This window comes from Erinaceus europaeus, chromosome 8 (genome assembly GCF_950295315.1).
Source record: "Erinaceus europaeus chromosome 8, mEriEur2.1, whole genome shotgun sequence".
Lineage (NCBI taxonomy): Eukaryota > Metazoa > Chordata > Mammalia > Eulipotyphla > Erinaceidae > Erinaceus > Erinaceus europaeus.
Genome location: NC_080169.1, coordinates 110,051,474 through 110,075,992, shown reverse-complemented (window position 1 = coordinate 110,075,992; position 24,519 = coordinate 110,051,474). Strand labels below are relative to the sequence as shown.

General features: G+C 43.8%; 2 protein-coding genes across 3 annotated transcripts in view; both read left to right on the top strand.

The window, feature by feature from the left end:
- The first annotated feature begins 3,048 nt into the window (after positions 1-3,048).
- DGKI (diacylglycerol kinase iota) overlaps positions 3,049-24,519 on the top strand; it is a 593,672-nt gene continuing 572,201 nt past the window's right edge. For both annotated transcript variants that reach the window (XM_060196647.1, XM_060196646.1), the window contains exon 1: positions 3,049-3,460. In XM_060196647.1, the coding sequence (XP_060052630.1) occupies positions 3,240-3,460 (221 nt within the window). In that variant the 5' untranslated portion in view covers positions 3,049-3,239. The remainder of the gene's footprint in view (positions 3,461-24,519) is intronic.
- On the top strand, positions 11,638-13,173 carry LOC103115409 (bystin-like). Its single transcript, XM_060196645.1, is given in 1 exon segment — positions 11,638-13,173. A coding segment is annotated over 1 exon segment (1,293 nt). The 5' UTR covers positions 11,638-11,651; the 3' UTR covers positions 12,945-13,173.

The following is a 24,519-nucleotide window of genomic DNA, read 5'->3' as shown; positions in this document are numbered from 1 at the left end:
TTTGGGTTCAAGTCCCCTGTCTCCACCTGCACGGGGAGAGTTTTGCAAATGATAAAGCAGTGTTGCAGGTGTCTCTTTCTCTCCTTCTCTGTCTCTCCCTTCCCTCTCAATTTCTGGCTGCTCTATCTACTAAATAAATAAATATAATGATAAAAAGAAATGTGACCTTGAAAATCAGATGAGATTGTATGCAAATTTTGTCCCAATGACAAAAAGACATAATTGGAAGACTTTTTTTTTTTTTTTTGGTAGTGAATAACAAATCTGGAATGTCTTGAGGGTCTACTTTGAGAATTGGTAGGACAGATGTGCAGAACTGTTAGAAAGCTAACTAGAAATTCAGGTAAGGGAAGGTCTTGTTAGTATTAATGATACTTGTGGATATTATTTTATATTACTGTCAGAACACCTAGTGTTTTGTTCCCAATCCCCTCTTAAGATGGGACACACTGTAAGGGGTAAAAAACAAAGACCTACAACTCTGCAGCCTTAGAATGCAACCCTTTCTTTTTTTACTATTGTTTTAATTTTTAAATAATTTTTATTTAGAAAATGGGAACACTGACAAGACCATAGGATAAGAGGGGCACAACTCTACACAAATCCCACCACCAGAACTTCATATCTCATCCCTGCTCCTGATAACTTTCCTATTCTTTATCCCTCTGAGAGTATGGACCCATGATCATCATGGGGTGCAGAAGGTAGAAGGTCTGGCTTCTGTAATTGCTTCCCTGCTGAACATGGACATTGACAGGATGGTCCATATTCCCAGCCTGTCTCTCTCTTTCCCTAGTGGGGTGGGGCTCTGGAGAAGCAGGATTCCAGGACACATTGGGAATTCAGGTTGGCATCATGTTAGCATCTGGAACCTGGTGGCTAAAAGAAGAGTTAACATATAGAGCCAAACAAATTGTTGACTAATCATAAACCTAAAGGGCTAGAATATTTGCAGATGACTATTTTGGATCTCCATTTTGGAAATAACTAGTATGTCTATTTTAGGTATATTCCAAGGGACCTTGACCTCAATGTGAATCAACAATGGTAGAGACTGTTCCATCCTTTGAAGGGAGGTTGGGTAACATACTCTACCTACCACCTGAGGAAGATAGGTCCTGAAATTGGTACAACCTGGAATGTTCCTACTCATGACCACAGAATGCGAGCTCAGACCTACAAGGATGCAGAGGTTACATAGGCTCCTGTGCTGAATATGGGCCCCAGATCAAATCGATGGGGTTTATAGTCAACAATATTCTCACACTTTTCCCATATTTGGGAGCTACTCTCTTCCCTGATCCAGCTTTCTAGCCCTTTTTCCAGCCATGACATCATCTCCCCAGACAATAATTTGGGTCCACCTGCATATCAGATGTCAGGCTCAGGCATTCCTTTCTTTTACCTATCTCTTCTTGCCAGAGCCTGAGCAATTGGGGAATTTGCTCACACTTGCTGGGAGCTGTGAAAATGTAGAGAGAGAGAAGTGTGAAGTTCTTAGTTTTTCATTTAAAAAATGAAAGTTAATACCCACTAGCTGTGTTCTTTAAAATAATTCTGAGGGGCCTAAAGGTGATATATCTGGTTGACATATCTGTTGCCATGCACAAGGACCCCTGGTTTAAGGCCCCAGCCTCCAACTGCATGTGGGGAGTTTTACAAGTGGTGAAATGCTGTAGGTGTCTTTCTCCCTCTCTGTCTTCTCTTCTCTCTCAACTTCTCTCTGCCTTATCAAATTAAAAATAATAAAAATATTAAAATTATATGATTACCTTTTTCTCACTCTGCTCTAAAGAAATGCCCTTATCTTTGACACACTAAAATGTATATCTGAAGAGAATTACAGGGTGTGGGAGTTGGGAGGAAGTTCAAATTAGCTTGTTCAAGTTTTCAATTTTCCTAAGGAAAGAAATCAAGTAGCTTACATGAGGTAGCACACCACCAACCTGAGATCCTTCTCTCTTGTGCTTCTCTCTCCGCAGTCAAGTACAGTGCATATTTTGGTCACAGTTTACACAGCAATCTCCTTCTGTGTTGGTGGATGACAACTTTTACTTGGGTTGGAGCTTTTAGTTTTGGAAACCAATCTGTCTCCTGCACTTTGTAGCACACTATTACCCTTCCCTCTCAGGAGGAGTATTTTAATAGTTTTAGAAACAAAACCTCAGGGTGTGAGGGACAGTTAAGCCTGCAGAGGTTGCAAACTTGGATTCCTCTCACAATGGAGTTAAAATTGGATTGAAACCCTGCCTGGGGCAAGCCCCCTCTATGCCCATAAACTCTGAGAAGGTGGCAGTCTGTGCTTTCTGACCCTCAGTTCTCCTACTGGTTTTACGCTTTGCCAAAGGCTTAGCGATCTGATTCAAGGGAATTGACAACTGGAGAGAGAAGGGAGTGTGGTGGTGGAGGTGGAGTCGGAGAGAAAGAGAAGGTGGGGGGAGAATGTTGGGTTAATCTGGGAGGTGGGGAATTCAGAATGAAGTCTCTCAACCTTTGTCCCCAGGAGGGAGGTAGTATTTTTACCTCAGGCTCACCCCTTCATTTACATTGCGCACGAATTCTCTGCTAGACTTGCACTCACCACGCACCCTTCCAAGGTCCCCGCCTGGGAGGGCTTCAGCTTGTGTCCAATTCTGGGAAGCAGAAGGGCCAAGCTAGAGAGACGTCCCGTGGTGAAGGTGGTCACAGGGGGTAGGGGAGATGGACCTGATTAGGTGGGCGCAGGAAGGCGTCTCAGGGGTTCTGGAACTGGTTTGCCAGAGTCATCTCTGATTTTTCCGAGTTTCCCTCGGTTCTCTCCAGCAGCCTGGCTGACTCCCAGAGCCACCAGTCCGGGGAAGACTCCTCAGCAATGTTCCCCTGTGCACTCCCCCCCTCCCCCGCCATCCCCAACCCTGGAGACTCAGGGCAGAGTTCAGGTTCAGCCCGGGCTGGCGGAGAAGACCTGGAGAGGCCGGGCGCCCGGGGAGGGGAGGGGGGCGGAGGGGGGAGGTAGAGGGAGCTGGCCTCTGATTGGTCGGGTGGGGGGAGTGAAGGCACGGAGTTTCCCACAATGCCCCGGTGCGGGGCCGTGGCGGATGGATGCTGCGGGAAGGGGCTGCCATTTGCTGCCCCTGCCAGTGGCGCGCGGACCTGCCCGCCCCCCTGGCCCGGCGGCCGCCGCCCGAGCCCGCAGCCCGCCCGGCCTCTGCAGCGGCGCCACCTCGGCTCCCCCCGTGGCCGCCTGAGGTGCGGGCGCCATGAACCCCAGCTCCTCTTCGCCGGCGGGAGAGGAGAAGGGGGCGACGGGCGGCCCCGGGAGCTGCTGCCTGGGCGCTGAGGGCGGCGTGGACCCGCGGGGCGCGGGGGCAGCTGCGGCCGCTGCCCTGGAGGAGCCCGGGGCCACCGGACCGAAGGAAAAGGAGGAGGCGCTGGAGGAGAAACTGAGGAACTTAACTTTCCGTAAGCAGGTGTCTTACAGGTAGGCGTGGGAGCCCGGCTGCTGGAAGCAGGTGCCTGCAGAGGCATGAGACCCACCCGCTCCCCTCAGAAAGGCGCTGCTTACAGATTTGGGTGGCATTTATTTCCCTTTCTCTTTCTCTCCTTTTTACCTTCGTTATCTTCCCCTTCTGAGGAGAGGTTCTCTTTTCATGCACTGTGCCCGGCTCGAGGGAAGCTTCGTGCGCGCCAGTACAACGTTCCCTGTAAGAGGGGTAAAGAAGTCTGGGTTTCTGAAGTCAGAAAATTGTGTGTGTGTGTGTGTGTGTGTGTGTGTGTGCGCGTGCACACACACACACACACACACACACACACGGGATGAAGGCTGCTAGTGCAGACACAGGGGTGCGTAACTTTCTTGAGAAAAGTCCTCAAAATTGTTCCTACAAGCCCGGGGGCATCTTCAGTCACCACCCTCCTACCTCCCGGGGACTTAACCTGACATGAAGCTTTGGCACTTATTAAATAGTTGAGAACACCAGGCGCGCAGAAAATAAAAGTCCCTGTGTTGAAGTGCAATCCATAAGGAAGTTTGGACCCGTGTCGTCGACCCCTGCCCCCAGTTAAGGAAGAGTGGGTTGTGGGTATGGGTACTTAGAAACGCCAGTGGTTAAGGACAATCAAGCCAGCCTTTGCAAGGGGGTTTCATTAATTACACGTCCGTTTCTCTCTCTCCCTTGCCCTCCCCCTCCCCAGATGATAAATGAAGAGAGGAGCCTGTTAACAAGCTAGGGGGAAAGCTAGGGGATGAGGGCAAGAATGGGGCCACATATAACCCTGAGGATGGATGTATTTCCAAGATAAGGACAGTGTGGGATAAATATCCCCCTCCCCACTATGGGAAGAGGTTACTTACTTCCAATTGTGTCCAAGATCCACAAATGAGAACTGAAGATTTAGTGGGGCCCCTCCCCATCCCTCAAAACTAAAGCCGTGTTGAGGTTCTGAGAGTTTCTGAGACTACCAACACTGTTCTGTCATTTTAAAACCCAAGAATACAAATTAAAAATGTATGCTGGCTAGGGCTCAGAGTATCCTGTTCCTTCTGAATTTAGCAGTCCTTTCCAGAAAGCCCTATAAAGTCCTAAGGTGGTCACACCATGTGCTGTTATGTAAGCAAAAGCCAATGACAGTGGTGTGTGGGTTCATGAGGGTGTGTGGTTGTATTTCTGGGGTGTGAGTGTGAGTCACCTGGGATCCCCCATCCTATCTGCCTGGCCTGGAGCCTGGGTCCCCAGGGTTTGTGCTCTGTGTCTCTGGGTCAAAGTCTGTCTCTCTCAAATGGTCCCCTGGTGAGGCTTTCAATCTTCCTCATACCCCTACATTGCTGTGTGAATTTGTTCACTGAGCACCAAGGGAGCTCCCCATCTGACTTGCACTTTTAGTTACTCGCAAGATCCAGAACCAAATGGATCTTGCTCTTTGTGATTTTTTTTCCCCAGTGTCTAAATATACGTGGTAGAGAATGGGGGGTAACTCTAGGGAGGTCTACTAGGACATTGTCAGTTCTCCTTCCTAATTGCAATGGTTTGCCTGGCCCTCAGGGAGGTAGGGACTACACTCAGTCTAATTTGGGAGCTGTGAGTCTGAGGGGGGTTGATTGCCTGAAGTGCTTTTTTGGTTCTGGGGCTCCTGTGTCACTGGTATTCATAATCTGATCCAGCAAACCAAACGAGTTTGCAAGGAAAATCATTCTCTCTAGCCTCTTGGCAGGGCTCATTCTCTGAGCCTCTCTCCTGAAAATGGGTGTTGTGTGGAGCTGTGGCTTTCTGGATTGCAGTCTCATACACATGTACACACATGTGCATGCACAGAGACCTGAACCCAGACACAGCGTTCTGCAGAGAAAGAGTACTGTCTCTGCCTTCCAGCCGAAAGATCCTGCCTTACAACCACATTTCCTTTTTAAACAAGGCTCTTCCTTCTCCAAGTCAGAAAGCCACCTACATCAATGTCACCTCAGGTGGCTGGATGAAAATGCTAGCCACTCCAGACTTGCAAAATCCAAATGCTCTGTGGGTGGGAGTTGCTAACAGGCTCCTCAGGCAGGGCTCAAGTACACTAAGATCTGAGGATTGCTGCCCTAGTTTTTCCCCCGGTGGCGAACCAGTTGATCTTTGAACTTTTAAACTGGGCCAGCCAAACAAGGCTGGGCAGTCCCAAAGCCAGAGGAGACAGACCAAAGGTAGTGGGTTTTCATCTGTTATATGTTCTGCTGGGTAGCTGGGAACACCCATTTGTTTCTCCTCCTCCTCCTCCTCCTTCTCTTCCTCCTCCTTTCCTTCTTCCTCTTCTCCTCCTTCTCCCTTCCCCTCTTCCTCCTCCTCCCTCTTTTCCTTCTCCTTCCATCCACCTCCTTCTTCTTCTTCTTTTTTTTTTTTTTAATTTAATAGGACAGAGATAAACCAAGTTGGAAGGGAAAGATAGAGAATGAGTGTTGGGAACATGTGTGAGCCTGATAGAGCTTAGGGAGAACCACCCCCATCCCTGGATGGAGGTCTGAGAAGATAACCTCTTGGTAAGTCTCTCTCAACCGAGGTGAGCATAAGGGGGGAAACTCAGACTTGGTTCTTTCCTTCTTGACTCTCAGGCCCACAGAAAGTCCAATACTTCCCTCCATTAACTGCAGGCCACATGGCCACAGATTCACTTATTCAAAGTCACCTTCTGATCACAGAAGAACACACCTTATCACACACTTCATCACACACCTCAGACCCCAGACAAGAGAGATTCCAAACTATATGGCCTTTTGATATTCATCTTCTCTCTGTCTCACCCTACGGGTTTAACCCCTATGCTTCTCTCAAATACCTTTGGATAATTAAGTTGCTTGTGTTATGGAAAATAACTGTCTTGTATCTCATCAATTGCTGTCATACCAACCCCCTACCTTAGGGGCATGCTGACCGTTAAGAAACCTGTAATTTCTGTCATATTGCAACAATAATTACCTCCATTGCTTTTCTATTTAACTCATGTCCACTTTGCTAATAAACGGACTCTAGGATTCTGGGACTCAAGGACTCAGATTCTAGATTCACTCTAAGAGTCCCCTGGTGTCTTTTACTTCGTGTCACCCCTGTCGTGAGCGAGAAAGAACCAGCCCGTTACCTTTCCCCTGGAGGACACCCTGCCGGAGAAGGAGAGAGACACCCCGAAATCTGGCGCCCAATGTGGACAGAGATAAACCAAGTTGGAAGGGAAAGATAGAGAATGAGAGTGAAAGGGGGCTAGGTGGTGACACACCTGGTTAAGCACATATAGTATCATGCATAAGGACACACAAGGGTCCCAATTCAATCACTTGCTCCCCACCTGCAGGGGGGACACTTCATAAGTGATGAGGCAGTGCTACAGGTGTTTCTCCATCTCTCTCCCTCTCTATGTCCCCCTACCCTATCAATTTCTCTCTGTCTTCTTGAATAAAAATGTGTGTGTGGTGGGGATATGGTTGCCAGGAATAATGTATTAATTGTGCTAGCATTGAGATCTACTGACTGGAGAGAAATTAAAAAAAAAAAAGAGGGAGAATGAAAGAGAGATACCCACAGCACTGCTTCACTACTCATGAAGCTTCTTCTCTGCAGATGGGGATTGGAGAGTTGAACACATAGTATGTGTTGGGGGTCTTTGCACATAGTATGTACTCACTAAACTGGCCTAGTCCATTATAGCTCTCATCATCAATATCATTACTGTTGCTTTTTAGAGCTACAGAGAATGGCCAGCCCACTGACCATAGCAGTCATTTTCTTGTTTTGGACTCAAAGGTAGCTGGACCTGACCTTTCTGTAGGCAGGTGAATGAATGGTCTGTATGGAAGAAATGTCCTTGGCTAGAGTTGAACTTTGACCTCTCAGTAAGGATCAAGTCACATTTGGGGGGCACCTGAGGACTCTAGTCAGTGTGGTAAGTAGAAGGAAATCAGGGGGATCTCACACATGGAATCAAAGTGGAAGGATCCCTTTAGACTGTATAGGGTGACGGCTGGGTAAGGGGGGATCCCTTGTGGGAAAGAAGAGACTCACAGATAGGTCCAAAATGTCTTTTAAAGAGCTGCACACTTGCAAAATGACACTTGCCAGGAAAGAAGAAGGGGTTTTTTGGGAGAGGGTGTACGTATGCCTGTGTGTAGGGGGGTCTCATCTGCTCCTTCTGTTGCTAAGGAACATATAAGCTAGGATTTAAAAATAAATGAGGAGTGGGTGGGCTTAGGCAATGACTCCTGTCTTTTTAGGAACCAGAGCCCTTTACAAAAAGCCTTTAAATAACCATTTCTGGAGGCAGATTATTCATTTTGCCTGACTTTTACTTTGTTAAGTAAAATAAACTCCTTTCTATACCCCTCGATTTTCCCTCATTATCTTTTCTTTCTTGGCTTTTTTGGGGGGGAACCATTTTTTCCCATGAGATTTTTTCCCTTTATTTCAGATTTTGTTCCCCTAGAGCAAATAGTCTCGGTCGACCGTAAAACTGAAGGTTTTAGAAAGCAGTGCAAGCGAGCTGGTACTTTTCTCTGAAAATTACTACTTCCTTTTTCTTTGCAAATTATGGTACTGCAACAGATACATATGTGCCAATGACTATGTAACGTGTAGGAACATTTTTTTAAAAAAACCTGCTTTAATAATTCCCATTTAAATTTGTGGAATAAAAAAAATCTAGTAGAGATATACAGGGGAGGGAAAAGAGAAAATGTATTTTGTTGATTTTCTTTGTCTTCTGTGCTATAAAAATGGTTGGATATTCTATCTTAATTCTCCATGCCAATTCTATGGTGTGGTTATGGATATTTCTCTTTTATAGAAAAAGAACTTAAAACATAGACTTTGAGAAAAAAGGCAGAATTTAAATCCTAATCTCAGGGGCCAGGTAGTGTTGCATCTGGTTAAGCACACACATTACAGTGCTCAAGGGCTGGGGTTCAAGCCCCTGGTCCCCACCTGTAGGAGGAAAGCTTCATGAGTGTTGCAACAAGTCTGCAGGTGTCTCTCTGTCTCTTCTTCTCTCCCTTCCCCAATCCCCCTTTATTTCTCTCCGTCTCTGTCTAATAAATAGTAAATAAAATATAAGATAAAATAAATTCTAAAAAAAATCTCCTGATTTGACTTCTAAGGATTTTCTTTTTAGACTGCATGATATTGCCCTAAATTTTACTTTCACCTGTGTGTGTACATACGCATATGTTCAGTCTGAGCTTTTCTCTCTCTTCTTTTGAAGTATTCCACAGGTCATTACCATAGTTTATACTTTATCCTTTGAACCCTGTGCCTTTGACAACATAATTTTCAGGAACTCCTCTGCCCTTCTAGAAGCGAAAATGACTATGAATTCATGATCGTCTGAAAAATACACTGGTTTTTCTCTTGAGAACAAAACCACCTACATGACACCTGCCATCTCTATGAAGATACCCCTGTTAGAGTTCTTTACGCCTTTGGATGAAAATCACACAGCTGTTGTGTAGGTGAGCCTAGATTCAGTGAAGAACTGGCCTGTGTCTCCTTGATTAACGCAGAATAAATGATGAAGTGTACTTTGCTTGAATGGAGGCCTGGTCAATTATTACTTGATGCTAGTGCTTAGTTTCTCCATTAGAAACCAAAATGGTGATCCCAGACCTTCCTAATAGGGCATACTTGGTACTCAGTACTTAAGAGCAGCAAGAAGCACAACTCTTTTTGAGTTAGGGAACTAGGGAAAAATGAGTCTATTATCTCTTATCAGTTGATGGTAAGCACCTAATATTTTTCTCCCTGAAAATGAATATGACTAGAAGGATGACTGATATATTAAGCACTGAGATCCAAATAGGGTAGAATGCATCTTGGTTTTCTTCTCATGGGAATCAGCAGTATATGTGAAAGTGTCCTTCTCTTTAATATCAGTACTCAGTATTCTCCCCTTTTAATATTTTATTTATTTCTAATGAGAGAGATGGAAGTACCTAGAGAAAGATAATCAGAGCATCTCTCTGTTACATGAGCTGCCGAGTGTTGAACTTGGGTCCTCATGCTTGAGAATCCACTGCTTTATCTACTATGCCACCTCCCAGACCACAGCATTCCCCTTTGTAAATCACTTCCATCTACTTTATCTCTTGGTTTCTGTTTCACACATTGGTTCTAAGTTAAAATTTTCTTCATTGGTAATTCCTCAGGTGAGGCGTGTGTGTGTACACACAAGGAAAGGCTGTTATTGAAACACTGTCCTGAGTATTTAATCTGCTCTAACTCATCTTCTAAAGGCTTGATCTACACTGGAGAGTGACAGCATTGGGTTCTGTGTTCTTAGGGGGAGGGGGAACTAAAGGGAACTTTGCTAATCCTTCATTCTGCTGCAGTCATAGCAGCATTGCTGTAGGTGGGAGAGATAGCTTAATGACTCTACAGAAGACTTTCATGTCTGAGCCTCTGAAGTCCCAGGTTCCATTCTCCATACCAGCATAAGACAGAGCTATGCAATACAGTTATTTGATAAAACTAACCAACCAACCAACCAACCAACCAGCATTGTCTCACATTTCCAACTTAGATCAGAAGAGAGTAGCTTTTTGTTCTTAAAAGAAACTTAACTTTCTTTTTTAAAATAAACGTTTTATTTATTTGCTAGAGATAGAGAGAAATTGAGAGGGAATGGGGAAATAGAGAGGGAGAGAGAAAGAGAGACACCTGCAGCCCTGCTTCACCTCTTGTGAAGTTTCTGCTCTGTAGGTGGGAACTGGGGTCTCAAACCTGGATCCACTCTCACTGTAATGTGTGCCACCTCACTGTCTCATCTGAGGAAATGATGATTCTTGGTGAGAACTCAGGCTGGCTATACTTCCTATCTCCTTCTGGATTGGGGCCTGCGATCCACACTCCTATTCAGCCCTGATGCTTCCCTGAAGTGGGTTCAGAGGCACTCACTCTAAGACCAGAAGCATCCAGAAAGAATCATAGTTGTCCACATGTTGGGCTGTGACATTTATGTTATTTTACTTATGATTTCTCATTTTGACTTTATATTGAGGTAAACTGACTTTACAAGACTCCTTATGTTTTAGGGTCTACTTCCATACCTTTCCATGGAGTGTGTTACCACAACTCACCAACCACCAAAGTCCTAGTATCCCTCCACCACCACCCATTGGTCCTTTCCATCCTTCCAAACTCTTACACCCTCTCCCTTTGGTAAGTTTAGTTCTGCAGTAAAAGCTTAAGGTTTTTTTTCTCTCTCTCTTTACTTTGTGTCCTTGTTTTGTTTCTTTATAGCCCACACACAAGTGAGCTCAATCAGTATTATCCTCTGAGCTATTTCACTGTCACCTTCTCTTGAGTTCTATCCATATACTGGTCAAAGGAAAAATTTCATCCTTTCCTGTATGTGAGCAATATGCCATTGTGTGTGTATGGACCACAACTTCGTTGCCTGCTTATCTGTCATTGGGCACTTGTATAGTTTCCCTATCTCATCTGTTGGAAATAATACTGTAACAAATATAGTGTGTGTATGTGTGTTATCTTTTAGAACTAGTGCATTACTATTCTTCCAGTAAACACCTAGGGGTGAAATAGTTAGATCATATAGTAGGTATGTCTTTTAATTTTTTTTAATATTTATTTATTTTGCCTAATAGTTGTTGCGGTTATTATTGTTGTTGTTATTGATATCATCGTTGTTAGGACAGAGAGAAATGGAAAGAGGAGGGTAAGACACAGAGGGGAAAGATAGACACCTATAGACCTGCTTCATTGCCTGTGAAGCGATTCCCCTACAGGTGGGGAGCGGGGGGCTCAAACTGGGATCCTTACCCCAGTCCTTGTGCTTCATGCCACTTGCTCTTAACCTGCTGTGCTACCACTGGACTCCTGGTCTGTTTTTTTTTTAAATTTATTTAAAGAATCTTCTTTTAATTTTTTTTAATTATCTTTATTTATTGGATAGAGACAGCCAGAAATCGAGAGGGAATGGGTGGGGATAGAGAGGGAGAGAGACAGAGAGACACCTGCAGCACTGCTTCACTGCTTGTGAAACTTTCCCTCTGGAGGTGGGCACTGGGGACTTGAACCTGGGTCTTTGCGCATTGTAACATGTGCGCTTAACCTGGTGCGCCACCACCCAGCCCTTAAAGAATCTTCTTCATGCCAGTCCCCACGTATGAACCTTATGGGCAGCGATTTCCCGGAGAGATGCCCAAAATCAAGCCTGCCCGTGGGGCCGGCGGCGAAAAACATGCCCCCTTGGCCGAGCAGATCCTGTCTGGGGAAGCTGTACACGCAGGGACCCGGGAAAAACGGCGAGGTCGCGCAACCTGCGAGGAGGAGGAGGAGGAGTACGTGGGCCCGCGGCTGACCCGGTGGATTCTGCAGCAAGCGCTGCAGCAGCAGGAGGAACTCGAGGCCTAGCACGGGGCTGGGGCGAGGTCCGCGGCGCGGGAACCCACCACCAGTCTGGGTCCAGGAGTGCCACAGGATGGATCAGATGATGAGGAGTGGCCCACCCTGGAGAAGGCTGCCACAATGACAGTGACAGACCACCATGCAGAGGTGGTGGTGGACCTGGAGGATGAGCGTGCCATTGAATTGTTCATGAACAAGAACTCTCCTGCCAGACGCACCCTGGCTGACATCATCATGGAGAAGCTGACTGAGAAGCAAACGGAGGTTAAGACAGTCATGTCCGAGGTGTCAGGCTTCCCTATGGCTCAGCTGGATTCTCGGGTTCTGGAAGTTTACAGAGGGGTCCGGGAGGTGCTATCTAAGTACCGAAGTGGTAAGCTGCCCAAGGCGTTTAAGATCATTCCTGCACTCTCCAACTGGGAGCAAATCCTCTATATCACTGAGCCTGAGACCTGGACTGCAGTTGCCATGTACCAAGCCACAAGGATATTCGCCTCTAATCTGAAGGAACGCATGGCCCAGCGCTTCTACAACCTTGTCCTACTCCCCCGAGTACGAGATGACATTGCTGAATACAAACGGCTCAATTTCCACCTCTACATGGCACTCAAGAAGGCCCTGTTCAAACCCGGAGCTTGGTTCAAAGGGATCCTGATTCCACTGTGCGAGTCAGGCACCTGTACCCTCCAGGAAGCCATCATCGTGGGTAGCATCATCACCAAATGCTCCATCCCTGTGCTGCACTCTAGTGCGGCCATGCTGAAAATTGCTGAGATGGAGTACAGTAGTGCCAACAGCATCTTCCTGCGCCTGCTGCTGCTGCTGCCCTACCGAGTGCTGGATGCCTTGGTTTTCCACTTCCTAGGGTTCCGGACAGAGAAGCGGGAACTGCCTGTGCTCTGGCACCAGTGCCTCCTGACTTTGGTTCAGCGCTACAAGGCAGACCTGGCCACAGAACAGAAAGAGGCCCTCTTAGAGCTGCTCCGCCTGCAGCCCCATCCACAGCTCTCTACTGAGATTAGGCGTGAGCTTCAGAACGCAGTTCCCCGAGATGTGGAAGATGTTCCTGTCACCATGGAGTGAGCAGCCAGCCACTCATCCAGGTCCAAAGAGCATGGGGGAAACTGGGACCCCTGTTCATGATTAAAGATGAGACTGAGACTTAATAGCTGAAGACTCAAGAGCAGCAAGACCATGGGCATGGTGTGACTTCTGGGTAGTTGACAAGGGAGGACTTGGGGGTGTGGTGGCTCCCTTTTCCATTGTAGGCCTTCATCCTTGCCTGATTCTGGCACCTGATTTGAGATCCTATTCCCACCCCCCTCACACACCCCCCAGCTAGGGTTTGGAGTAAGTTATTTTCTCACAGGAATATGGATAAAATCAAAGATGGGTATATAAAAAAAAAAAATCTTCTTCATGTTTTCCATAGGGGCTGAACCAGTCAACATTACACCAACAGTGTATACCAGTTTCTCTTTCACTGAATCCCTCAGTAGAATATTATGTTTGGTCTTTTGAGATAGGTCATTCTCACAGGTTCAAGCCATTTGCTTTCCTGCACAGGCTTGTATTTGATAACACAGATCCAATTGTTTTTTTTCTTGAGACACTGTGATTCTGATTTCAGCACAGTATTTACTGCATTAATGATGATAGGTAAGCTTCTCTTAAGAGGGATAACTAAGGAAAGCAGGGAAAGAGAAGAAAAGGAAATCTAAGCTTTAAGGCTTAAAAAAAAATTTTCCTTTGAAATTTCATTTGCTTGACAGCTGTAAAAATGGGCTGATTTTAGATTGTTTGAACTGGTTGGAACTGTGTGAACTGAGGGGCTTGTTAAGTGATGAGATTACTGTGCTTACTGGAAGGTGTAACAAGCCAATGCCAGGCAGAAGAAGATTAAAGAATTAAAAATGTCAAATTATGTCTGTGCACACAAGGCTCCTGTCATTCATCTGTGAAATGTTCATCAGGAAGAGAGTCATTAGGGCTGAGCTTTGCTTTCTGAGATAGGTGGTCGGTTCCTCTCTTTTACTTTTATTTTTTCTTTATAAAATGGAAATATTGACAAGACTATAGGATAAGAGGGGTACATTTCCACATAGTTTCCACCACCAGAGCTCCATATCCAGTTCCTTTCCTTGATAGCTTCCCTATTCTTTAGCCCTCTGGGAGTATGGACCCAGGATCATTGTGGGGTGCAGAAGGTAGAAGGTCTGGCTTCTGGAATTGCTTCTCTGAGGTTCCTCACTTTTCTTACATAGCACTTTCAATTATCTGTGTTAGGACTGAACAGTAATTTCCTTTTATAGAAGCTAGACAAAAGTGTTAACCTGGCACCTTCTAGTTGATCTCTGACTGGTTCTGCATCCTTTTGGAGGGTTAATCTACTTATCTCTGCAATGGGCTCAGAATAAAACTTACCTTAGAATATTTTTATGAGAATCCAATGACTCACTTTATGTAAAGGACCCAGTAAAGTTCCTGGCAAAGAGTTGTTTTTTTAAATATTTATTTTTTGGAGAGAGACATCCAGAAATTGAGGGTAAAGGGTATAGGGAGAGAGACAGAGAGATACCTGCAGCGCTGCTTCACCCAGAAATTGAGAGGGGAAAAAATAGAAATTGAGAGGGTAGGGGGAGATAGACAGAGTGATACAGAGACACCTGCAGCATTGCTTCACTGCTTTGAAAAGCTTTTCCCCTACATGTGGGGAGAGGGGACTTGAACCTGGTCCTTTACACATGGTAATGAGTATGCTCAACCAGGTGTGCCACCACCAAGTCCCCAAAGTTAATGTTTATGTATTTCTATCCCCTACTAAACTAGAGCTCCTTTTAAGATTGACATTACACTTTATCATTTAAATCTTCAAGTCCAGTTCTCATTTTTCAGTGGGTTCTAGATAAATACAGACAGAATGAATGAAATTGCCCTCTTTAAATAAACCACTCCTGTTCTCTGCTCCCTGTCCATCTCAGTTGTGATTCTCCTTCCTCCTAAGAGCAAGGTCTGACTTTTTCTCATTTACACTTTGTCCACCAGCCAGGAAGGCTTCTGTTTACAACTTCCTGTTTGAGTACCTGCATCAGCCTTTTAGCCAGCTGGTGGAGGCTGGAGAGAGTGGCAGAAACTCTTACTTAACTAGCTATTTGCAGCTTGTCAGAGAAAAGGCCTTAATTTGCCTTCTGAGTAGCACTAATTAGCTCTCCAGCTCTCTGTCTGTCTCATCCTTTTCCAGGGGGGCATCACTGATTTTTCTCCCTGGGGAATTTTTCAGTTGACTTTTCCTCTGGTGATTAGAATGTGGATATGCAGAAAGATCCCACTGTTCTCACTGTTCTCAGGATCTGTCCTGTTGGCCCAGAGTCACCCCATCAGTTTCTCTACACTCACTGTCTCCTTTCTAATCACCTGATTGACTGTGGGGAAAAGTCATTTCAGGAATTTTGTAGTTGACTTTGTGAGTCTAATCCCCCCACCCCCTTTTCTTCTTTTTCACATGCTTCTTAAAAAAGTCCGAGGGGGGAAAAAAAAAGTGCCAGGTGCTTTTATGCGTGAAACATACCAGACTTTTGAGGAATGACTGGTGAGTTTCCTAACATCCTCTGTCTTCCAAGAGAGGTGAAATGAGGCTGCTTGGATTATTCTAGATAAAACCCAGCCATCAGGTATATGTGTATGTGCGTGTGTGTGGAGTCAATGGCTAGAGGTCTGTGGGTGGGGAGTGGTGGGAAGAATAATTTGCAGGTGAATTTCAGCATTCTCTCCTGCCAGTCCCAAGGCTTTTAGAACCTTATAAGTGGAGCAAATTCTGTGTATTTGCTTCTCCTCCTCCTCCTCCTCTTCCTCCTTCTTTTAGAGCAATTGATTTTTTGATAGAGACATCCATTCTGATTTACGTTGTACTGCTAGTGGTCAGACTTGCTGACTGAAGTCCACATGGAAATGATCAAATCTCAAGACAGTGATAATTAAGCTGAGATGTGGAATCTAGAGAACGTGTACACATGGACTTGAGAGAGAAGGAGAGAGAGAGAGAGAGAGAGAGAGAGAGAGAAAGATAGGAGAGAGAAAAAAAAACCAGAAGCAAACAAACTGCCTCTAAGAGGTTGTAAGAACTATGGTGGATATCGTTGGAAGAGTGGAGGCATAGACCTTTGGTAGTGGATACAGTGTGGGCCTGTGTCCTATAATCTCTTATAATTTTACAGTCTTGTAAACCACTATTAATCATGAATAAAAATGGTTTGATAAAAATTATGTTGCAGTCAAATCTCCATTTTGATTTTTGGGTGGGCTTCACTGCTGTGGGTTGACTTTTTCATACAGAGACACAGACAGAAAGAGATGGAAGGAAAGAGACCATGGCACTGAAGCTTGTCCAAGGGTTACTGGGGCCAGACTCAAACCTATTCGCATGCAAGATAAAGTGGGCAAACTCCCAGGTGAGCTCTGTTGCTTGTCCAAATCTCAATATTCTTACTTTGTAACTACAGAAGAGAAAGGGCAGCACTGTCTGGGTTTAGTGTTCTTATGCTTTGCATCCCTGCTGCCTAGATTCCATTTTCACTTCTTTTTTTAAAAAAACATTTTATTTATTTATTAATGAAGAAAGATAGGATGAGAGATAGAACCAGACATCACTCTAGTACATGTGCTGCTGGGGATTGAACTTGGGACCTCACGCTTGAGGGTCCTATGCTTTATCCACTGAGCCATCTCACTGATCAGCAGTTTTTCACCTCTTCCTGCTGTGTTACCATGGTCCAGTCACTTTCTTATGCCTTAATCTTTCTACCTATATCATGGTAATTAAAGTAGTACCTCCCTTGTAGAATTATTGGAGGGTTGATATTAAAAATGTCACCTATTAGCAAGTAAGTGCTTTGGGTGTGTTTCTAAGAGTGGTGTCATCCATACTTAAGTTCATATCAGGACCATGTCTCTCAAGTCTCTTTTCAAATTACTGAACATTCGCCAAGTATCAGTAGATTGCAATCAAATTGTTGCTATATTATGAAAATGAGACAGCTATATAAGTAGGATGTACTACCTGTAGACCTCGGCCTTCATTAAGGCAGATAATATGTGATTTTCCTTTCATAACTTACTAAAGTAAGAGTTCACTTTGACTGGTGGATATGGGGAGGGAGCTGTTTCTGAGTGATCTGGATGACTGAGCCAGCCTGAGGTCAAGGTCAAAGAAGACAGACTTGGTCAGCTTGCAGAATAATCATGGAACAGCCAGCCACACACCCATATGATTGTCTGGGAGCACAAAGTTAGATGTGGAAGATTGAAGTTTCCCAGCTATAGTATCAGATGATGCATAAGGAAATAAAGACAGAAGCACTAGAACCAGAATTGTCTCTAGTGACTCCAATACAGAGATAATCTCTCTTCTGGTCTGGCTTGACAATGTCTGTGTCCTTTTTTAAAATAATATTTTATTTATTTATTATTGGACAGAGACAGAAATTGAGAGGAGGAAGAGATCAAAAGGGAATGAGACAGAGAGACACATGCAGCCCTGCTTCAGTACTTGTGAAGCTTTCTTCCTGCAGGTAGGGGCCAGGGGCTTGAACCTAGGTCCTTATGCACTGTAATGTGTGTGCCTAACCAGGTCTCCTAATGTCTACACCCTTTATCCTGCTGATGGCTTACTGCCTTGTCCTGGCCAGGAGGGGAAACCCATCCTTCTCACATGCTGCTTCTGAATTCTTTCAGAAATGGCAATCTCATGGGATGTCCTATCAGTTCTCTTCATCAAGTCAAGCAACAAAATGTTTTCTGTAAAATTTCAGCTATCTGTCAAACAAATGAAACTGGCTTAGGACTATCATGTAAGCATTGAAGGAGTAAATCCATTTTTTAAGGCAGTTTGGTTGCCTCTGTGAATCACTTAGCAAGAAAAAATCACACGGGTTTTTAGAAGGTAGTTGAAAAATAGACTCCTTGAAAATCTCAAAACATCAATAATAAGTGGATCTTTCTTTCATACATATTAGTATTTATGGAACATTTAGCTTCTGTTTTTCTTTTCTTTTTAAATAAATATTTTTATTTACTTATTGTTGGTGGAGACAGAGAGAAATTGAGAGGGGAGGGGAATGAAAGCAACTGATACCTGTAGTCTGCTTACCCACATGTAAAGCTTTCCCCTTGCATATAGGGACCAGGGGCTTGAACCTGGGTCCTTGCACACTGTAATGTGTGCGCTTGACCAGATGTGCCACTGCCTGGCCTCTGTCTTTCTTTTCTTTGGGGAACTTAAAAACAATTTGCTTAGAGATAAGTAAAGAACTTTCTGTAAGCATATGTGGAAACAATTAGAAAGGGTTCTGTGTGTCTCTTGGAGACGAACTTCTGGAGTGTTCTTCAGACTGAAGGAACTGTTTTTACCATAGTCCTTCTGCATGTGGAGGCTTCAGGCAGCCTCTCTCAGCATTCCCAGATGAGGTTTTCAAGAAGAGATCCTGGCTTTAAAAAGTGTCTCCTAGCAGAGAGTAAGCTATAACCTAGTTTTCTTTCTCTCCACTGTCCTCTGGGTTTCAAGTTAGACAGGAAGTGGATTTTGACCCCTAGAAGCAGCAGAGCTTTCACTTCCTAGGTGGAGCAAACACCTAGGGATGGGCTTCCTTCTTAGCCCAGTCTGCCTTTTCTCTCAACAAATATATCTGATGGGCAAATTTCCAAGATAGTGAAGTCAACATTTGTACTTCTAGAGACATCTGAAGCCCTACTAAAAGAAGGGCAATGATTTTCCTTTAAAAATATTGTTAAGTAACTTAACAGTTCAACACTGGTTTCCAATATCATACAATTTCAAAGTATAGTTTCACACCCATATATGGTACACAAGTCACAGCACTTCCCACCTGCTTTGCCTCCACCCTAGATAACCACCACTGTTCTCACAAAGTCTAAGAGACACTTTGGTACCTTTTTTATTATAGGGAAAGGGAGTGAGAATAGATATATTATTGCTTCAAAATCAGACTGCAAGTTAATTTACTTATTTCCCTATTTGTGAATCTCATTCATTATAGACGACTGATTTTATCAAATGTGTAGCCTGTGCAGGGAGTTGCTAAAGATTTCACATATACCATTTCACTGTAACCACCAAATGAAGAGAGATTTTTATTTCCATTTTACAGACTAGGACATTGAGGCTCTGAGGTGAAAAAGCAACTTTCCAGAGGTCGCATAACCATTAAGTGGCAGAGCCAAGATCTGTGTCTATTTTTAATTTTTTTTTATTATCTTTATTGATAGGATAGAGATAGTCAAAAATCGAGAGGGAAAGGGGAGATAGAGAGGGAGAGAGATACACCTGCAGCACTGCTTCACCACTCGCAAGGCTTTCCCCCTGCGGTTAGGGACTACGGGCTCAAACCTGGATCCTTGCATATTGTGCTCAACCAGGTGAGCCACTGCCTGGTCTTAGAGCTGTGTATTTATTTACCTGTTGATGCCCTAATGTCACTTTTCATTTCGTTTTGCTCACATCCTTTCCCAGTTCGTGTGGGAATAGTCACATTTTCACCAGCTAGTGAGTTCTTAGACTGAGGTTTCTGGGAAGGAGAGATCAAAGTTGTTCCATCTTGGTGGACTCAGCCAGGCCTAAGGAAGAAAACAGAGAATGGGCCCAATAAAGGCTGGTTGACAGAGAATAAAGTGCCTTCCCTGCCCAAACATGGACTCAGCTCTGACATTTGTAATTATAAGACGGCCAAGTTTGTATTTTCTGTGGCAGTGATTTTTATTTTATTAGTGGTTGAATCTTATATTACAAAATTGTAAGATAATATGGGTATAATTCCATACGGTTCCAACCGCCATAGTTCTATGTCCCCATTCCCTCCATTGGAAACTACAGTAATTCTCCCAAGGTCACCAATGTGGGCTGATATTCTCTCTCTCTCTCTCTCTCTCTCATCTATCTATCACCTATCTATATATTGATATGTATTTTTCCTCTTATTTTTTTTAAATTTCTTAGATGTATCATATTCTCCATTTTTTTTCAATGATCCTGCCTTCACTCCCTTTCTAGTTCACCCCTACACTCATTACTACTTCCAAATGTCTTTCCTTTTCCCCTCTTCTCTCTCAGAAGTGAAGCAGTGCCTGGCTTTCTCTGGTGTTTTCCAGACTTGCTTCCCTTTCATTGGTGGTATAAAAACAAGATTCCTGGTGACAAGCACTTTGGGTCCTGGTGGAATGGGGGTACAGGGCCCTCAGGTTTACTTCCTCTATCATTTACTTCTCTGGGAGTATGGACCAAAATTCTTTTAGGAGGGTAGAAGGTGGGAGTTCTGGCTTCTGTAATTGCTTCTTTGTTGGACATGCACATTGGCAGGTCGATCCATACCCTCAGCTCATGGTGGTGATTTAAAAAAATTTTTTTATATTTATTTATTTTCCCTTTTGTTGCCCTCGTTGTTTTATTGTTGTAGTTATTGATGTCGTTGTTGTTGGATAGGACAGAGAGAAATGGAGAGAGGAGGGGAAGACAGAGAGGGTGAGAGAAAGACAGACACCTGCAGACCTGCTTCACTGCCTGTGAAGCAACTCCCCTGCAGGTGGGGAGCCGGGATCCTTATGCCGGTCCTTGAGCTTTGCGCCACATGTGCTTAACCCACTGCGCTACTGCCCGACTCCCTATGGTGGTGATTTTTAAAACCAGATGAATTTCCCATTACATAGGGAGAAGAGGGTGTGAGTCTAGTTTCCTGGGAGACAGGATATGAGTTTCCAGGATTGTAGTTTGGTATGCCCTCCATCAAATTCTACAAGAATAAGGCTTTATGTTTGACTGCAGTCAGAGTGAAAGTGAAGGAAGATGTAAGGATGCAATGGCTTGGAGTCTAGTGAAGAAGTTGGGGTCAGCTTGTGTTGCACTCCGTGTGGTAAGCACCATTTGATCTTTATAGGGAATCTTCTCAAAAGAGGTGAGTCTTTTTCAAAACAATCTTATTGGGGGGGAAATAATGGTTCATAGGACCATTGTTAACTCCTGAGTTTAGTCTTTCACCTTTACATGGAGGGCTTATTCAGACTACAAGTGCTTACAATGTAAGCTTTTCCATAACAGCATCTTTCAGAATCCATAAGTATATTCACAGATGCAGCTATATCCACCTAGAAAGTTCCAAAGGACCATTGCAAACCCTGAGTCATTCTTTCACACTTGAACAAAACCTTCAGAATTTCCTAGGGGGAAAAGAAATCTCTATTTCAAAAATAAGCATGCAAGCTATTTAAAGATGAAAATAGAAGCATTCCACAAGCCAGTGTGAAATAATAACAAAATCTGAAGGGTTTTTAAAAAGAGAATTTCTGGAGATTTCTTAAACTGTTAATACCAACTAAATTTAGGTACTTAAAAATGTACATGGTGCTTTTGGGGATTTACCATTTATAAACTGCTTTCAAATAACTGATCTAATTTTACCCTCAAAACAACCTTAGACAACAGGTAGAACAGATACTCTTCTCACAGCCACTGTACCATTCAGCAAACAGTCATGAAAACTAGGTGACTTTCCCCAAACCACAACTCAGCAAGGCATCTAACCAGGGTCAATCTAAGTTTTTTTTTTTTTGATCTGAAAGTTCATGTTCTTTTCATTTCAGAGCATTTCCATACACAGCCCTCTGGAAAGACAGATAGCAACATTTCCCCTTCCTTCCTTTTATTTCCTTTGCATTTATCTCAATCATTAATCACAGTGGACAGAGTAGGGCTCAGCCACCAGCTGGCAGGCCAAATCCATGTTGCATTGACAAAGGGGGGGTGGAGACCTCACTCTCATCCTCAACTGCTCTTTTGCAGACAGGAAAACTGGAAACCACAAATGTGATGGCACATATTTTAATTCTCCTATCTGGCTGGAGTGGTGAGGGGAGAGAAATAGGCTCTTCCTTTGCATTAGTTGCTAAGCAGCAGCCATTTCATTGTAAAGGAGATTCAGTTCAAGTAATGACATAGGTATTCTAAGAATAGCATTTCATTTTTACAGCAACTGTATTCTGCGTCTCCATATGACGTATGCTCCCCAGGCTCACTGATTTTGGGGGAAAAATAGCTGCCTCAACATATTTGTTGAATGTATGGAGAAAAGTCAACATAGCTGACCACCTAATTATCAAACTCTCCTGTTTTGCAACTCAGAACACAAACACAGGCTACTTGCACATGTAAGGATTTGGATTTGCCTTCCAGAAAAATAGGACAAATGAACAGGTATGTTTTTCAAGGCCATGTTTGACATTTACTGATGACTTCACAAAGGGATAGTCTGTTTAACTGAGATGATTTTTTTTCCCTAAGTAATATGGCATAAAGCAAAATTTGGTTGCAGCCAGAGCTGGGTTGTGGCCAAGATTTCATAGTATTGAGAATTGGTTGGCAACTGAAGGGTCTCAAAGATGGAAAAGAAAGGAAAATACTGTAGTAAGTTTAACAAGGAGTCCAGTTTGATCAGGAAAAGTGTTTTGCCTACATAGGAAGACATGCATTCAATGTTCTGATCAAAGGCTTATAAAGACAAAGATGTCAAATGGTGATCGTAAAGCAGACAAGTGGTAGATTTTTCTGACTGTCCTAGCATTACTTTTGAAATCTGCCTAATTTGTGTGTAGAAGTCCATGGCCCCACCTTTCAAGGCATCACCACCAGCTCTGTTCTAATTTACATCAACTGTTGTGAAATCTCCGTTTCTAGACAAATCTAATTTCTTCTGAGAACAGCTTCGTGGAAGTTGTAAAGGGAGCAAACTTTGCTGTTATCTAAGGGTGCGCTGCCCCCCCCCCAGTTATATATGAGAGGTAATACCTTTTCCAGAACAGGTGGGATGCTTGGAAGCTGGTCTTTGGCTTCCAGTAAATTGCTCTCCTATTTATGGAGAAGTGTCTCTTCCAGGAACTACATGTAATGCTTAAAAATGATACATGGATGAATCCACAAATGATCAACGACTATTCCCACTGTGGTCTTGGGCTCATTGATGTGGCTATTTTTTCCCCATCTCTTCTCCAGCAATTAGTGCTTCCTGTATATTTCTCTGTGTGCTTTTTCTGCATCTACTCAAAATGGCATAGCTGAAGCAGCTCTGGTGTTGCAAGAAGCCATTACGTAGGTACTGGGTGGCAGCGCACATAGTATGAGGCACAAGGACCTGAGTAAGGGTCCCTGTTCCAGCCCTCCTCTCCCCACCTGCGGGGGGTTGGGGGAGTTGCTTCACAGTTGGTGAAGCAGGTCTGCAGGTGTCTGTCTGTGTCTCTCCCTCTCTATTTCCCCTCCCTTCAATTTCTCTCTGTCCTATAAGAAAAATAGAAAAAAAAATGACCTCAAGAGCAGTGGATTCGTAGTACAGTCACAGAGCCTCAGCGATCACCCTGGAAGAAAAAAAAAAAAAGCCATTATCTACATGGGGAAAATCAAGTCAAAAATAAAAACTGGGGAGAAAAGAACTAAAAATTTGTGACTCCCTAGACTGCCAAAAAGCCACAGAGGAGCACTATCCTGAATTTCTCTCAGGAAAAAAGCATCTCTACAGCCAGGAAGGTAGCATAGCAATTATAGTCTAAGTAGACTTTCACACCTGAGCACTCAGAGATTACAGGTTCAATCCTCACCTCTACTAAATACTGGGACTGAACAATTTAGAAGTGCTTATCTCTCCCTCTCTCTCTCCGTATCTATCTCATAAAAATAGACAAGATCTTTACAACTCTTTAAAATATTTATATATCAGTGGTACTCAATGCAGTTCCCTCAGCATTATTAAAAGTAACATTAACAATTGATAACAATATTGAGATCTTGCTGTCTGTGGATTTGACACACTTTATTTCAGTTCATTCATTCAATTCATTCTTACAACAGTTTTATGAGCTAGCTGTTTCTAGAGAAGAGAAAATAGGCACAAGGCAATGGAGCAACATCTCAGGACCAGAAATTACACAGCAATGTAGCCAGGATTTGAATGTGACAGCTCTCTGCCCAGTGCACTTAAGCAATTATCTGTGCTGTGTTCTGGTATAAACAGATAAATGAGAACTGATTTCCTTTTGGGCGTTCACTTTACTCAGTCAGGTGTGGTCCTGAGGAATTGCACACTGAGGTATTTGGTTCTCTCCCGTGGAATTTAGTGAGGTCTTTGCAAATGTGACAGGTTACTTTCTCTCATCACCTTAGGGTGAGTTGGACATACACAGTCTTCGGGACTTTGGACTCTTACAAAAGTGTCATGTCCTTGTCCATTAAAAGTAGACTGGGAGAATAGTAGTTCCTGCTGCTCTGGTTCTTGCCTTTTCCAAGCCTGGATCATCAGTCTTTTGACTGAGCTGGGAACTGCTCAGTCTCTTGCCAAATAGACATGTCTCTTCTTTGAGTTATTCAGGGTTATTCTTTGTTGCTTACAACCGAGTAAGCAAGCAAACAAACCAACCAAAAAGACACAAAACAAATCTCAACTAACAAAATATCATTAGTAAATAGTCCATTAACCTCCACTGGTGGATGCCTTCATTGGCAAAGATTCTTACCTGCATCAGGGAATAGTTATACTAGAGTTCAGGTCTAATTGTTGGAAGTTTCTGTTACAGGAAAAGTGAAAACAACACTTTACGTTGGGATGGGGAA